Raw genomic sequence first — 15,360 nt, 5'->3', positions numbered from 1 at the left:
AGCCCCTATTACTATTAATTTTTTTTCTGAGTCCTAATGAAGTTTCAAGAATGTCTCCTTAGAATCATAAAACAGCTGGAGATTGAAAAGACTTTTGAAGTTTTCTGGTTATCTCCACTGTCCTAGGAGAGTACTTTTCATCCCTTTTCCACTGATACTTAAAACCACGGAATAAATACCACAACTGGATTATTCTAATTAGTGGTGGAATAACAGGAAACAACATGTGTGGAAAGGCCAAGGGAATATGTGGGGGAAGAGGGAAACCAGTGGGAGAGGCACTGAGAGAGTGTAAGGGGCACACTCCAAAGGGAGAAAATACAAGGAAGACAAGTAGAAAAAAAGACGGAAAAGATGTCCTCAGACAAGTGTAAGGACAAGAGTGAGAAAAAGGAAAGAAGGGGAATACAGAGGGACCCTAATTTGTGAATGCAGTCACCGACACGGTTTAAGAGTCAAACGTTCTGAGTTCTAATTACTGTAAAATGCATGGTTATAAAACATACTGATTAACCTCTCTGAGCCGTTTTCTTTAGAGTTTGCAGCGTAGATTAGATGAGATTAGCGGGACGGACGCTCTGTTAAAGAGAAAACTCTTCAAATAAGCCGTTAAGAATGAGAGAGAAAGCTGCAGAAAAAGAGAAGTGGAAAGAGAGAGGGAGGAAAGGGAAAGTGGAAGAGGAATTGTTCACAAGGCAGGTGAGAACTAAGGGAAACCACTGTAACGGTGCTGCTGTGGCTACTGCGGTGACTATTTCAGCACATCAAGCGTTGACAACTTGCCAAGTTCGTTATTAGAGTTCTACATGCACAATTTCATGCTACCCTCACAGCATTTCTATGGGGCTAGGTTCTCGTATTATCCGCGTTTTACAGAAGATATAGAGAGGTTTTGTAACTTTCCCAAGGTCTTACAGCTGGGAAGTTGTGGCCAGGAAGGGATTCAAACGCACGTCTGTTTACCTGTCAAGCCAGTGCTGTTAAAATCATCTCTAAGAACCTCGAAAAAGTGCTAGTCATCCCGCCGGTTCAACGCCGGCGCCCAGGCACCACTCGCCACGCCCTTTCTCCGCCCGGGGGTTTTGAAAGTTCCGCCTCTTCTCGAACGGCGTCCCGTCTCCATGGAGATTGGCGTGGGGCGAGACTTCCTGCCTTACGCGCGAGCACTTCCGCCTCGAGCCGGAAGCTCCGTCCCTCACACCGAGAGTTCCTGCGCGTGGGGAGTTGGAGAGTTTGCGTGGCGGGAACGCGGCGGCAGTGAGAGCGAGCGGCGCCGGCCTTTGCGTCCGGTGCGGCGATGCTGACCCCGGCGTTCGACCTCAGCCAGGATCCGGACTTCCTGACTATCGCCATCCGCGTGCCCTACGCCCGGGTCTCCGAGTTCGACGTCTACTTCGAGGGGTCTGACTTCAAGTTCTACGCCAAGCCATACTTTCTCAGGCGAGTTCGGGGTGCCTGGCCGCAGGAAAGGCGCATTCGTTAGATAGCTGCTTTAGAGGGAGAATGCAAGGTCGAGAGAGCAGTGCTCGATTGCGCGAATGCCTTTTCCCGACGTTTCCGCCGCTTCTCTTGGTGCCAGGGAACTGCCCTCTTCCAGGGGTGCGTTTTAGATGCTGCGGAAGCCCTTTTCCTTCTTGAGCTTTCTTAAATCCCATATCAAAGGATTGCGGAATCACTTGAAAAAGTGACGTTTGGACCGTGTCACTTTCCCTTTTCTACCCTGTCGCCCTAGTTCTCGTCCCGTTCTGACTTGTTCTGTTCTTTCCTTTCACTCCGCGTTTGCTCTCCCAGTCTCTCCCTCCCTGGGAACGGCGCGCGCTGACATCTCCGTGACTTCCCAACCCGTCGGTCCTTTTAACTTTGCCCAGGCCGCCTTCTGTTGATCTATCTCTTGTCTGTCCGCTCCCTACTTACCGAAATTCTTACCTTTTTGGACCTCTTGACACCAAATTAGCCTAGTTCTCCTGCTTCCCTGCTGTCTGCTGCTCTTCTGTTTGGTTTTGTCCCTGAAGTGTGGTTGTTTCCCCCAAGTCTCCGTGAGGGTCTGTCAGCACTTGATCTGTTTAAATTATTCTCCTTGCAGAGTCGTAACCTTGGTAGCAGCTAACACTGATAACTCGTAGTGTGGTGGACAAGCAGTTCCGTTAAGTGCTTTATGATGGTGTATCTCATTTAACTTTGACAGTGATCCTTAGGGATAAGCACTGCTATTAACCCCATTCCACAGAACCCGCTGCTACATATTCATCCTAAGGTATTGCCAATCTCTTGTCCTTCTCTTTATCCATCCTCCTAATCTTTCTCAAGTGTAGCTGCAGCCTACTTTTCCCACCCAAGTACTTTTGTGGTACAAACCTTCTCCACCAGTCAAGGTGGTTTTTTCACTGTTGCTGAACCAGTTTTGCTCAGATTTCCCTTAGACCATATAACGTCCGTATTTGAATTATTGCACTTCCCAGTTTTTTAATTCACTTATTTCTTTAATTTATTTATTGAGTTTCAGTGTTGGTATTATTGTGCTGAACAAGACAAAGTCCTGCCCTCATGTACTTTTCACTGGGGAGAGGAAAACAATAAACAGTGTACTTAATTGTGGTGAGTGCTATGAGGAGAAAGAAGTGCACTGATAGAGAATGAAAAGGGGCCCATGTTTTATAAAGTGGTCAGGAAAAGCCTTTCTGGGGAGGCGAAATTTAAGCCAAGATGTGAAGAATAGGAAGAAGATTATGGTGGTAGCAAATATTTATTGAATTTTTACTCCAGGTTAGTGCTTTATACGGATTATCTCATTTGTTATTAGGACAGTGTTACAACGAGGTTTTATTATTTACCCGTTGCCGTGGATGGATTATTTGTGGGCACCCCCCCAACTCTTGTCCCCAAATTCATATGTTAAAGGTCTAATTCCGGTGTCACTTCTGCTTTATTGTATTCATCAAAACAGTCCCAGAGCCTGCTGAATTTTAAGGGGAGGGGACATAGACCTTCATGGTTGGGAAGAGTGCTGTGAGATGGGCATTCTTTGATAATACAGTTTGCCCCCAGATGTGGTGGCTCACTCCTGTAATCCCCGCACTTTGGGAGGCCGAGGTGGGCAGATCACTTGAGGTCAGGAGTTTGAGACCGGCCTGACCAACATGGTTAAACCCCATCTGTACTAAAAATACAAAAAAATTATCTGGGCTTGGTGGCACGCGCTTGTAGTCCTAGCTACTTGGGAAGCTTGAGGTGAGAGAATCGCTTGAACCTGGGAGGCGAAGGTTGCAGTGAGCCAAGATTGCGCTATCGCACTCCAGCCTGAGTAACAGAGCGAGACTGTCTAAAAAAAAAAAAAAAAAAGAATATACAGTTTGCTGTACCAAGGTTGAATAAAACCTGGTCCCTCTCCTTGAAGAATGGAGACTGTAGCTGCGGAGGCACCATGTAAGCAAATATGATTTCCCATGCAGTAAGAATTTAACTCTAGGCTTATAGAGTTTAGGGGAAGGGAGCTGGTAATAATAGCTCACATTTTCTGAATGCTCACCTATTGTGCCGGCCACTAAGCTCTTTGCATTATCATTTCATGCTCATAGTAACGCTTGGATAGTTACTGTTATTTCCCCCCTTTACAGAAGAGGAATTTATGATTCTTGAAGAATAATTAACTTGTACAAAGAAGGTTGTTACACATCTGGTAAATGGCAGATCTAGGAGTTAATTCAGATTCTGACACTAAAGTTAGCGTTTGTAACCATTATAACAAACTCATCCATAAACTGACCCCTTATTCTGGCTTAGAGGGATTTTCATTCTGAAAATGTATTGAAGCTTGACGAAACCTTGGGATTAAAGGTCCTGGGCCTTTTGGGACTGTCAGCTGTTTTTGTTTTTAATCATATTTAGTAGGAAACAAGGGGGAGGGCCATGGGAAGAAAGGAAGCTCAAATTTCAAGTTTGGAATGATATGGAGTGGGCCTGATATGCCCTTCTGATAAGTTTAAATTATCTAGGCAACATGAGGCAGCCATAGACACTTTTTAAAATAGAAAAGTGACAATTAGATTCCTGTTTTAGAAAAATTATTTTGGGGCCTCAGTGGAAGACTGATTGAACTAGGGTAAAACTGGAAGTAGGGAAATCACTTCATTTCTTTTTTCTTTTGAACTAGGGTAAAACTGGAAGTAGGGAAATCACTTCATTTCTTTTTTCTTTTTTTTTTTGGACACAGAATCTCACTCTGTTGCCCAGGCTGGAGTGCAGTGGCAAATGATCTCGGCTCACTGCAACCTCCCCCTCCTGGGTTCAAGTGATTCTTCTGCCTCAGCCTCCTGACTGGCTGGGGTTACAGGCGTGCACCACTTTGCCTGGCTAATTTTGTAATTTTAGTAGATACAGGGTTTCTCCATTTTGGCTATGCTGGTCTTGAACTCCTGACCTAAGGTGATCGACCCACCTCGGCCTCCCAAAGTGCTAGGATTACAGGCGTAAGCCACGGCGCCCAGCCAATCACTTCATTTCTTTTAGTACAAAAGGGGTAAATCCCTACATAATAATGATGAGATTTGACACTTTTGCTTTCTGCTTTTTTTTAAAAGTAGTAATTTGCCTGATAAAATCAATTGGTTTTGTGTTTCTTTATTGTTTCCCATTGAGTATCCCTTATCTGTACAGATTGAGTGTCCCTTATGTGAAATTTCAGATTTTCTAGAGTTTTGGAATATTTGTGCATACATAATGAGATATCTTGAGGATGGAACTCAAGTTTAAACACAAAATTTATTTGTTTTATATACACCTTATACATATAGCCAGAAGATAGTTTTATGTAATTTTTTAATACTTTTGTGTATGCAGCCAAGTTTTGACTGCTTTTTGACTGTGACTCATCACATGAGGTCAAGTGTGGAGTTTTCCACTTTGTGGTGTCATGTTGGTGCTCAAAAAGTTTCAGATTTTGGAGCATTTCAGATTTTCAGATTAGGGATACTCAACTTGTGTTATAACAATAGTGATAAGTACTATTTATTATGGCTTTTTTTTTCAGTATCTATTTTGTTGGTGACTAGGGGTATTCAAATAGAAAGATGAGTCATCTCTAATTTCTACTTTCTTAGTTGGGGAAAGAATCTAACTTAGTTTATTAAAATATGAAAGAAATACTGAGGAACTTCTTAAAAAAATGATAGATATATTTTGATGGTTAAATGTTTGCAAGTATTGATGGCCACTTACGTTACTTTATAATTTAAGGACTTCATGAGACCTGTGTTAAATCTGCAGATTAACCCTTCCTGGAAGAATTGTAGAAAATGGAAGCGAGCAAGGGTCCTATGATGCAGATAAAGGTATTGTCTTTGGAATTTTTGTTAGTTTATTTCTTGGGATTTTTCACATTATTTACATAATAATCTTACAAGATACCATGGGGACCTTTTGATGTCTTTCAAATACAATCTGTCCCTATCACTCTTTCTTATTTCTTAGTGTCCACTGCCTGTTATTGATGTTCCCCATCAATACTTTTAAAGTATTTCACAGTGTTCTTCAAAGTAAAGTTAACTACTCTGGTTCTATTTCCTAGAGTACTTCCCCTACATTTAGTAGACATTTAAAAGTAAAAATTAGAACATGTGAAATGATTGATCATAAAAAATGTAGATGACTTATGAGCTTATGAATGGAATCTTTCTGGTATAATTTTCAAACTTGAATTTTAATAACAGGTAGGTGAGAGAGAAACTATTCATGGGTGGCATTTAAAGGCTAATTGAATTTTCTCCTCATGATTGATAAGCCCTTCATTTCAGCTAGCCATGAACCCATTTATTTTTCCTTTATAGAAGCCACTGGCTTCCTTTGTCATCGGATTTAGAACGCCTTGTGTAGTCTTGTGTACTTTATTCAATGAATATTGACCTCAGTGAACTAGGGTAAGGGTAGGGTATGGGGGAGGTGGGTTAAATGACAGAGATCTAACCCATAATGCAGTGTAATTAATGTGTAATGAAGTATAGTGAAACTGCCTTCCTAGGTAGTAAACCAGCTTTTAGTTATAGATAAGTTGCATATTGAAACAAAATTATTAAATTTTTAAAGTACACAGGAGTTAAGGAAGATTGTGTATGTGGAGATATTTGGGCTGAGTTGTATTTGGTATGTTGGAATTCAGTTCAGTACACTGAAAGAGGCAAAATGTTTTAAAATGTAAAAGTGCTAAATAATGTAGTAAGTTCCCAGGGAAGCCTAAATAAGATAGATAAACTCAGTCAAGGAGAGAAAAGAAGTACATAGACTTTAGGGATTTGAGTCTGCCATAGACTTTAGGGATAGATCTCCTGACATGCCAGAAAACCTTATTAAGCCATAATTGTTGTATCTAAGATTCTGTGTATTTTTAAAACTGTTGCCATTCTCCATTGGATTAGGTATTCTGATTTTTTCCTCCTTTCCCAGAAGTCTAATTAGTAACTCCTGGTTAATTCTAAGCTATTACCTTCTTAGGCCATTGATTTTTATAAGTTTTAACTTGGATTTTTAATATTATCAGTAGGTAAAGGTCATACTGTATAAGACTAAAGTATTCTGTAGCTTTCACAGATTAATAATTTTTTTTTTTTTTTTTTTGAGACAGAATCTCGCTCTGTTGCCCAGGCTGGAGTGCAGTGGCACGATCTCGGCTCACAGCAACCTCTTCCTCCTGGGTTCAAGCGATTATCCTGCCTCAGCCTCCCAAGTAGCTGGGACTACAGGTGCACATGCCACCACTCCCAGCTAATTTTTGTATTTTTTAGTAGAGATGGGGTTTCACCATGTTGGCCAGGATGGTGTTGATCTCTTGACCTCATGATCCGCCTGCCTCGGCCTCCCGAAGTGCTGGGATTACAGGCATGAGCCACCTTACCCAGCCAGATTAATAATTTTTTATAGAAATGACAGCTTCTGAAAAACCCTTGTTAAGAACCTTTTTCTATCTTGACTTGTATTCACCAAATCTATGAGGGCATAGTTTTAGAGCCTGTAAAATAGAATTATGTTTTACCAAGACATGTATTTCTCAGATATATTTGTGAGGTCTTTGACTTTTATTTATTTATTTTTTTCTTTTAATTAAAAAGATTTTATTATTATTTTCTGTAGAGATGGGGTCTTGGTATGTTGCCCAGGCTGGTCTTGAACTCCTGGGCTAAAATGATCCTCCTGCCTCAGACTGCCAGAGTATTGGGATTACTGGTGTAAGCCATTGTGCCCAGCTTTTTAAACATTTTAATCTAAGCATAAAACAAATTTATCTTTAAGGAATTTTTACCATTCGCCTGCCCAAAGAAACCCCTGGCCAGCATTTTGAGGGGCTGAACATGTTAACTGCTCTTCTGGCACCAAGAAAATCCAGGACAGCAAAACCACTTGTGGAAGAAATAGGTATGTTTATTGCAGTTGGGAGGAAATTAAGATAAATAGAAATATTTGGAATGCTGTGTATTTGTACGGGAAATGGGATATAGTGAATAGGAAATTGAAGAAAATACTTCAGGTATAAGGTGGTCATGTGAAACCATATGAGAAAATAGCTTCTTTGGTGATATAATTAAGACATTAAAAATCCTATTGAACCAGATCACTCACATTTTTGGACCAATTGAAACAGCGTTTTGTGGTTGGCAAAATATTAGCATCTTGAGCTAAGATCAGAAGTATACAGTTAAGTGAGTTACGTAAAACAGGGATCCCCAACCCTCAGGTTGCAGACCAGTACTGATCCATGGCCTGTTAGGAACCTGGCTGCACAACAGGAGGTGAGCGGAGGGCCAGAAGTATTACTGCCTGAGCTCTGGCTCCTGTCTGATCAGATTAGATTCTCATAGGAGCATGAACTTACTGTGAACTGTGCCTGCGAAGGGTCTAGGTTGTGTGCTCCCTTTAAGAATCTAAAGCCTGATGATCTGAGGTAGAACAGTTTCATCCCCCAAAACTATCTCTTTACCTCTTTGATCTGTGGAAAAGTTGTCTTCCACAAATCCGGTCTCTGGTGCCAAAAAGTTTGGGAACCACTGATGTAAAGTGAACACCATCTCTGTCAAGAAATGGAGCATTTCCAACACCCGAAGAATACCATCCTGTATTCTTCCATTACTTTGCCCTGTCTCCAGGGTAACCACTATCCTCTGTTTTGCCTGTTTTTGCGTTGCATATGTAGATCATACAGTATGTGTTCTTTTTGTCTGGCTGCTTTCACTTAACATTATTTTGTGAGATTTATTCATATTCTAGCTGAGATTCGTTTGCTTTCGTTGCTCTGTAATATTCCATTGTATGAACATACCACATTTTTGGTTCTTTTTTTTTTTTTTTTGCTGTCACGAATAGCGGAGCTATGAATATTCTTTTAGTACATTTGGTAGATGTCTTTTGGTACATCTTTGTGGGCATTTTTTCCTATACTTTTTCTTCCCCTAGTTGTACTTAAATCCAATACTTAAAAAAAATTAAAATTTAACACATTCAGGTGCTTCTGAGATTCCTGAGGAAGTAGTTGATGATGAAGAGTTTGATTGGGAAATTGAGCAGACACCTTATGAAGAGGTATCAGAAAGTGCTTTGAATCCGCAGTGCCACTATGGATTTGGAAACTTACGATCAGGAGTGTTGCAGCGGTTACAGGTATGTTGTCTTTCTGAAAGATCTTGATCTATAGGGTTTTTCCATTTGGATATTTTAATTTCAGTTATGCTTACACTTGGTAGTTTTAAAAAATAATATTACAGGAGGTGATTGTATTTAAAGCACTTAACACAGCTAAAGTACATAGACGTGCATTCCCTTCCATTTCATTGGCTGTTCTGCCTAACTGTACTGCTCTTACAGACACCCCGTGGCTTTCTTTTTTCTCCCCTTTATTCAGTATTCTAGATATGAAGTTTCCCAAGTACAAAACAGAACTCCTCTCTCATACTTCCTGCAAAGCTTTATGTTTTATACTTCTGAAAAGTGAAATCATGTACTTACGGCATGATGTCTCTTCTTTTCTGTATATAAATGAAATAGAATGTTCCTGGTGAGAATGAGATTGTGTGTTTTGATCAAATTGTCTAATTCTTGGTGTATAGTAGGCACCATTTTCTATTCTTTTTTTTTTTTTTTTTTTTTTTTTGAGACTGAGTCTTACCCTGTCGCCAAGGCTGGAGTGCAGTGCAGTGGCACGATCTTGGCTGATGACAGCCTCTGCCTCTAGGGTTCAAGCAATTCTTCTGCCTCAGCCTCCTGAGTAGCTGGGATTACAGGTGCCTACCACCACGCCTGGCTAGTTTTTTGTATTTTTCGTGGAGATGGGGTTTTACCATGTTGGCCAGGATGGTCTCAAACTCAAGTGATTTGCCTGCCTTGGCCTCCCAAAGTTCTGGGATTATAGGCATGAGCCACTGTGACCAGCCTATTGTTTATTTATTCTTTTTTTTTTTTTTTTTTTTTTTTTAAGACAGAGTCTCACTTTGCTGGAGTGCAGTGGCACGATCTTGGCTCACTGCAACCTCTGCCTCCCGGGTCTAAGTGATTCTCCTGCCTCAGCCTCCCAGGTAGCTGGGATTACAGGCGCCCATCACCACGCCTGGCTAATTTTTCTATTTTTAGTAGAGATGGAGTTTTGCCATGTTGGCCAAATTAGCCGGATGTGGTGGTGCGTGTAATCCCAGCAGTTTGGGAGGCCGAGGCGGGTGGATCACGAGGTCAGGAGCTCATGACCATCTTGGCTAACACGGTGAAACCCCATCTCTACTAAAAATACAGAAAATTAGCCAGGCATGGTGGCACCCGCCTGTAGTCCCAGCTACTCGGGAGGCTGAGGCAGGAGAATCCCTTGAACCCGGGAAGCAGAGGTTGCAGTGAGCTGAGATCTCGCCACTGCACTCCAGCCTGGGCAACAGTGTGAGACTCTGTCTCAAAGAACAAACACAACAAAACAAAACCTGTTTAGAATGTGGTTTATTATCTTAAGACATATTTGAATTTACCAAGGAGAGGGAAAAGACCTAGGTTCTGGTCCCGCTCCTAGCTCTGTTTAGATTTGGGATACCAGGCCAGTTATTTGACCACAAGTAAGTTTTGTCTCCTCTTTGGAAAGTGGGGATAAATTTGCCCACCTACTTTATAAGGCTGTCTTGAAAATTTAAAAAGATAATGCCTGTGAAAACTCTTTGGAAAGTGTAGAATGCTGTAAAGACTCCTGCCTTTGAAAAATATAAAATGCTCTCAAAATTCCTTAAAGGGAACAAAATTGAGATTTACTTAGGAGCAAATAATGCTGGTGAAATAGCCTTCCTTCTAAAAACTTAGGTGTTTTTCTGCTGAGTTGTGGTCTGCCCATATTCTCTGCTTGATCACAATCGCTGGTGATCTCAGAGGCAATTAGAATAGTCAGTTTTGTCTGTAGCAGGAACTACAGTGAATGGCCCTCAATTGTTGGCCAAGAGATAGTTTGTGGTCAGGCTGTTTTGGGCTTGCCAATCTAACGCTATACATGAATGATAATAAATGTCACACAGGCTAAGTATGGATTTTACATTTACATTAGAAGTGCTTCTTGAGGCCAGGGATCTGTTACTTAATTGTTGCTTCTGTTTACGGAAAATCCTTTTGAAAGATTTCTGACAGGTTGCTGAGATGTTGTAGGAATGCCATAATGTGAGCCTAGAATGAGTCCCTTTTAGGTCAGAAATTCTTGTATCTTGAAAATGTTCACTTGATAATTTAGGTTTTTTTTTTTTTTTTTTTTAAGCTGCTATACTTCCTATCTTTTTGGATGTCTTAACTAATGTATCAAATACATAGATATCTATTACTTAGGTTAAAAACATTAAACATTAACCAATATAGTTGACTCCTGTCTAATCCCTTTTTGTTTACATCCCTCTGTTTCCCATCAGAAATAAACCACTGTGGCTGGGTGCGGTGGCTCACACCTGTAATTCCAGCACTTTGGGAGGCTGAGGCAGGCGGGTCAGGAGTTTGAGACCAGTCTAGCCAACATGGCAAAACCCTGTCTCTACTTAAAAATACAAAAATTAGCTGAGCGTGGTGGCGCATGCCTGTAATCCCAGCCATTTTGGAGGCTGACAGGAGAATCGCTTGAACCCAGGAGGCAGAGGTTGCAGGGAGCCGAGATTGCGCCACTGCACTCCATCCAGTTGGGGTGACAGAGTGAGACTACATCTCAAAAAAATAAAAAAGGAAATGAACCACTGAATTTAATGTTTATTATTCTAAGCTTTTAAAATGGCTTAATCATCTAAAATCATTAAACTCTTCTTCAAATTTTAATTGCAAGAGCATTGCTTTTCTAAACAATTTGAATGAATATTCCCTAATGTAGGGGAAAAACAACTGAGCATTTGGGAAAACTCTAAGGGTTTTATAATGTAAATAGTATACTACTTGTAGTACAGGTTTATAACCCCATATGTGCAATACTGGGATCACACAAAGTTCTGAAAACTAAAAGTTAAAATATTTAATTTGGTGGCAAAACTTAACCTGAACTGATACAGATTTTTAAATCCCACTTAGTGTACATATTCAAAAATTTCCTGTAGAAGTAGTGTTTGGATATGGGTGCTGCCCCAGACATCTTAGAGGTTATTACATAAAGTATGGTGTGCGCACCATGTTACCTTTCTAAACTCTGAAAGAGTGAATCCTGAAGCTCACCTTGCTCCAGGGGATTTGGATAGCACTGTGCTGAGCACTATGTGTGCAGCAACCAGACTTTTAGAAATCAAGTGTAAGCCCAAGATCCCAAAAATTCAAATGTATCCTCTTGAAGATATTAAGGTAGATAGGTTTTATGAAATATTGCCGCAGAAATCTTGCATAATTGGTTAATTACTTGTAGAGTTCTTCTTCATTCACAGCTGCTGTTTATGGCAGCCGTAACAAGTGGTTCAAAACTGAGTGATCATGTAAGGTTAATAATATGACCCTAATTCTATGAGTAAAGCAGCTAGAAGAAACTGAAATGATGATCACAAATAAGAGATTTTAGAACATCTTTTCTAATTTAAAATGATTTTGAAAACTTCACCATTTTCTCAAATAGTATTTTCTCACAAGTTTATTTTTTCTAGTTCTGCCTATAGATGAAGAGATGTCCATACAGCTTCATTGACTACTCATATGAGTATTTTTACAGCTTTTTCCTCCCCCTGTAGACGAAAAATGGCTTTTTTGTTTCTAATAATAAAAGCAATACAGATTTATTATAAAAATATAATACAAAGAAGAAAGTAAAAAAATTATTCATAATTTCAACACTCAGGGATCTTTTCTTCATTGAATAATTTAGCCCTTTACAGAAGTCTTTCATATTTTTTTGCCTCCAACTTTTTAGACAGGATTTGTTTGTAAACATCTATATTTTATACTGATAATAAGAAAATAAAATATTTTTGCTGAAACAAATTCTCTTTGAACATTCCTCCCTCCACTCCCCATACCCAGAGATATATTCTTCCTATCCCCAGTCTTTTTTTCCTTTCTGAAATTGCTGCCAGCCACCAGGGTGCCTTTGGAAAACTGCCCTAGCTGCTCAAAGTCAGGACTTCACAACAAGCTTCTGGCAGTGGTGGCTGCCAGCAGCAACAATCCTAGAGTCTCTGGGCGCCAACCCAGCAAGCTCCTGGGACTGCTGCTGCCAGTGCTGCAGGACGCCAGGCTTGCTGGCCCTGTCCTTCTTTTGGCTACACGGGGACCTGAGGCCATTGTTTCCAGGATACCCACTAGCCAGATGTGTTCATTGTTCTTTATTTTCTTTCTGGATTGTCTCTGCCTAACCTGTGCCTAAACTTCCATAAACTTAATTTAAATCCTACCTGACCTTTTCTTGGCAATGTCTATCTTTAAATAGCTCTAATAACTAGTGGCCATAGCAATTGTTTAAAAGAAAAAGGAACCTTTTTTTCCTACTGCAGTTGAACACTTCTCATCCTCTTTCTTCCCTTTGGTTGATTAATGCCTTCTACTTCTAAACCCCAAGCTACCTTTGCTTTTAGTTTGTTTCTGTTTCTTTTTAGAGTCCAGTTTGAACAGGGCTGCTGCATGTGACTGTGCATAGAGCAAGCCTGGGTGGGGCTTGCACTGCTCTAAACACTCAGGTTCTGCTGTGTACATGTTGCATGACTATAGTGGAGGCCCTGAATCTGGAGGCCAGGGGGAAGAGGAAAGAGGAAAAAGAGCTGCTTGCTTTTTTTTTTTTTTGAGATGGAGTCTTGCTTTGTTGCCCAGGCTGGAGTGCAGTGGCGTGATCTCAGCTCACTGCAAGCTCCGCCTCCCAGGTTCACCCCATTCTCCTGCCTCAGCCTCCCGAGTAGCTGGGACTACAGGTGCCCGCCACCACACCCGGCTAATTTTTTGTATTTTTAGTAGAGATGGGGTTTCACCGTGTTAGCCAGGATGGTCTCTATCTCCTGACCTGGTGATCCGCCTGCCTTGGCCTCCCAAAGTGCTGGGATTACAGGCGTGAGCCATCATGCCTGTCCAAGAGCTGCTTTCTTATTGGTCAGTTCTCCTTCCCATGAGAGTAGAGACCTGGTCTGTGTGCTGTGTGTTTATTACTGGATTTCCACTTTGGCACCCAGAACAGTTTCTACTCCATAGCAGGCCCTCTAGCACTATTTGCAGAATAGATGATTTAATATTGGACACCGGGCACAGTGATGGGGATACAGTGAAGAAGATGATAGATGAGATCTCTACCCTCAGAGAACATTCTAGTGAGGAGATGGACAGTAATTATGTAAACACATAACAAGTAAACAGGATAATGACAGATAGTTACAGGTAAAGGGAAAGGATGGGGTGAGGTGAAAGACTGGGGGTACTACTTTGGCTAGGATGCCCAGAGAAGACTCCTTTGAGAAAGTGACATTTGCACTGAGTTCTCAATGATGAGAAGGGTACTGTAAGCGTAAAGGCTCAGGATTGGAATTGATTGACGTTATCTAGAAATGGAAAGAATAGTGAGTGGCTTGAGCGTATTTGAGCCAGAAGAGGACGGTGAACATGGGGTTGAAGAACAACAAGATGGGCTAGATTGTGCAGAGCTGTGCTCACAGTCTGGGGCTACTCTCAGCGCAGTTAGAGTTTTTAAATTTCTGGGGTTATGTCGGTCCATTTACCCTCTGAAATGTAGAGTTGTCTACAGAGACTCACAGATTATACCCCATTTATGACTTTATTTCTGGTCAAGGGGAAATAATGAAGCAGAACATGTAAGTCTGTGTTTTAAAATTGCTATTAGCAAGTGAGGAAATGGAAGTGGAGGGGAAGTAGGAAGTTTGCCAGTGAGTAACAGGGAGCAGCAGTGGAAGAGGGAGACAGAGAGAAAGGAGACCGACATTATTGAATGTAGTGAGGCCTCTGCTTGTTCCTTACTTGTATTATCTCATTTAATCCTCACAACAGCCTGTAGTACAGAAAACTGTCCCCTTCCCCAAAAAAATGTCCTTGTGCTTCTCCCCAGAATATGTTACATTATGTTGCAAAAGGTATTTTGCAGATTTGGTTATGTTGAGGATGTTGAGATGGGGAGAGTATCCTGGATACTCTGTCTCAAAAAAAAAAAAAAAAAAAAAAAGAAGCTGATGGAGGAATGGTATTATGATGTGGGGCTGCAAACCAAGGAATGAGGACAGCTTCTAAGATGGAATGGACAAACAATCTCTCCTAGAACCTCTAGAAAGGAGTGTAGCCCTTGATTTTAGCTCAGGGAGACTGATTTTGGTCTTCTGACTTCCAGAACTGTAAGATAATAAATGTGCATTGTGTTAAGCCCAAGTTTGTGCAAATTTTTTATAGCACAGGAAGCAAAGAGGAAACTAATACCTAGTGCTGTGATAGAGATGTTACTGGACTTGACAGTAAGAAAGCTGAGGTTCAGAGAGTCTGCATGATTACACTGGAGCTGAGATGTAGATCCAGAACTTTTTGAGCACCAGCATGACACTCAAAGGAAAATACTACATGATAGTATTTCAGTAGGATATGGTATAATATATTCTAATTCTCCAAAAAGTAAATTGCAAAGGAACTTTTGGAATGTAAATTTTTATAAGTTTGGAGACAGCCAGTAATCTGGTTTTTGCCCAGAATGTTTGTACTTGACAACATTAAGATGTTCTGGATGTTCCAGTGACAACTTCTTCTTTTTTTTTGAGATGGAGTCTTGCTCTATTGCCCAAGCTGGAGTGCAGTGGCACGATCTCATCTCACTGCAACCTCCACCTTCTGGGTTCAAAGAATTCTCCTGCCTCAGCCTCCTGAGTAGCTGGGATTACAGGTGCACGCCACCACACCTGGCTAATTTTTGTATTTTTTAGTAGAGATGGGGTTTCG

At 41.0% G+C, this 15,360-nt stretch overlaps 1 protein-coding gene across 2 annotated transcripts in view; it reads left to right on the top strand.

The window, feature by feature from the left end:
* The first annotated feature begins 243 nt into the window (after positions 1–243).
* Positions 244–15,360, top strand: part of SHQ1 (SHQ1, H/ACA ribonucleoprotein assembly factor) — a 100,627-nt gene continuing 85,510 nt past the window's right edge. Inside the window, exons 1-4 of one of the 2 annotated variants that reach the window (XM_003815798.6) lie at positions 244–1,440; positions 5,263–5,327; positions 7,279–7,401; positions 8,486–8,640. In XM_003815798.6, coding sequence (XP_003815846.2) covers positions 1,298–1,440; positions 5,263–5,327; positions 7,279–7,401; positions 8,486–8,640 — 486 coding nt within the window. In that variant the 5' untranslated portion in view covers positions 244–1,297. The remainder of the gene's footprint in view (positions 1,441–5,262; positions 5,328–7,278; positions 7,402–8,485; positions 8,641–15,360) is intronic. The other variant, XM_034956887.3, reaches the window with a different exon arrangement.

The sequence above is a fragment of the Pan paniscus genome, chromosome 2 (assembly GCF_029289425.2).
Source record: "Pan paniscus chromosome 2, NHGRI_mPanPan1-v2.0_pri, whole genome shotgun sequence".
In the NCBI taxonomy this organism is placed as follows: domain Eukaryota; kingdom Metazoa; phylum Chordata; class Mammalia; order Primates; family Hominidae; genus Pan; species Pan paniscus.
Note: the sequence above shows the minus strand (reverse complement) of the source record. Positions and strands in the feature narration are given on the sequence as shown.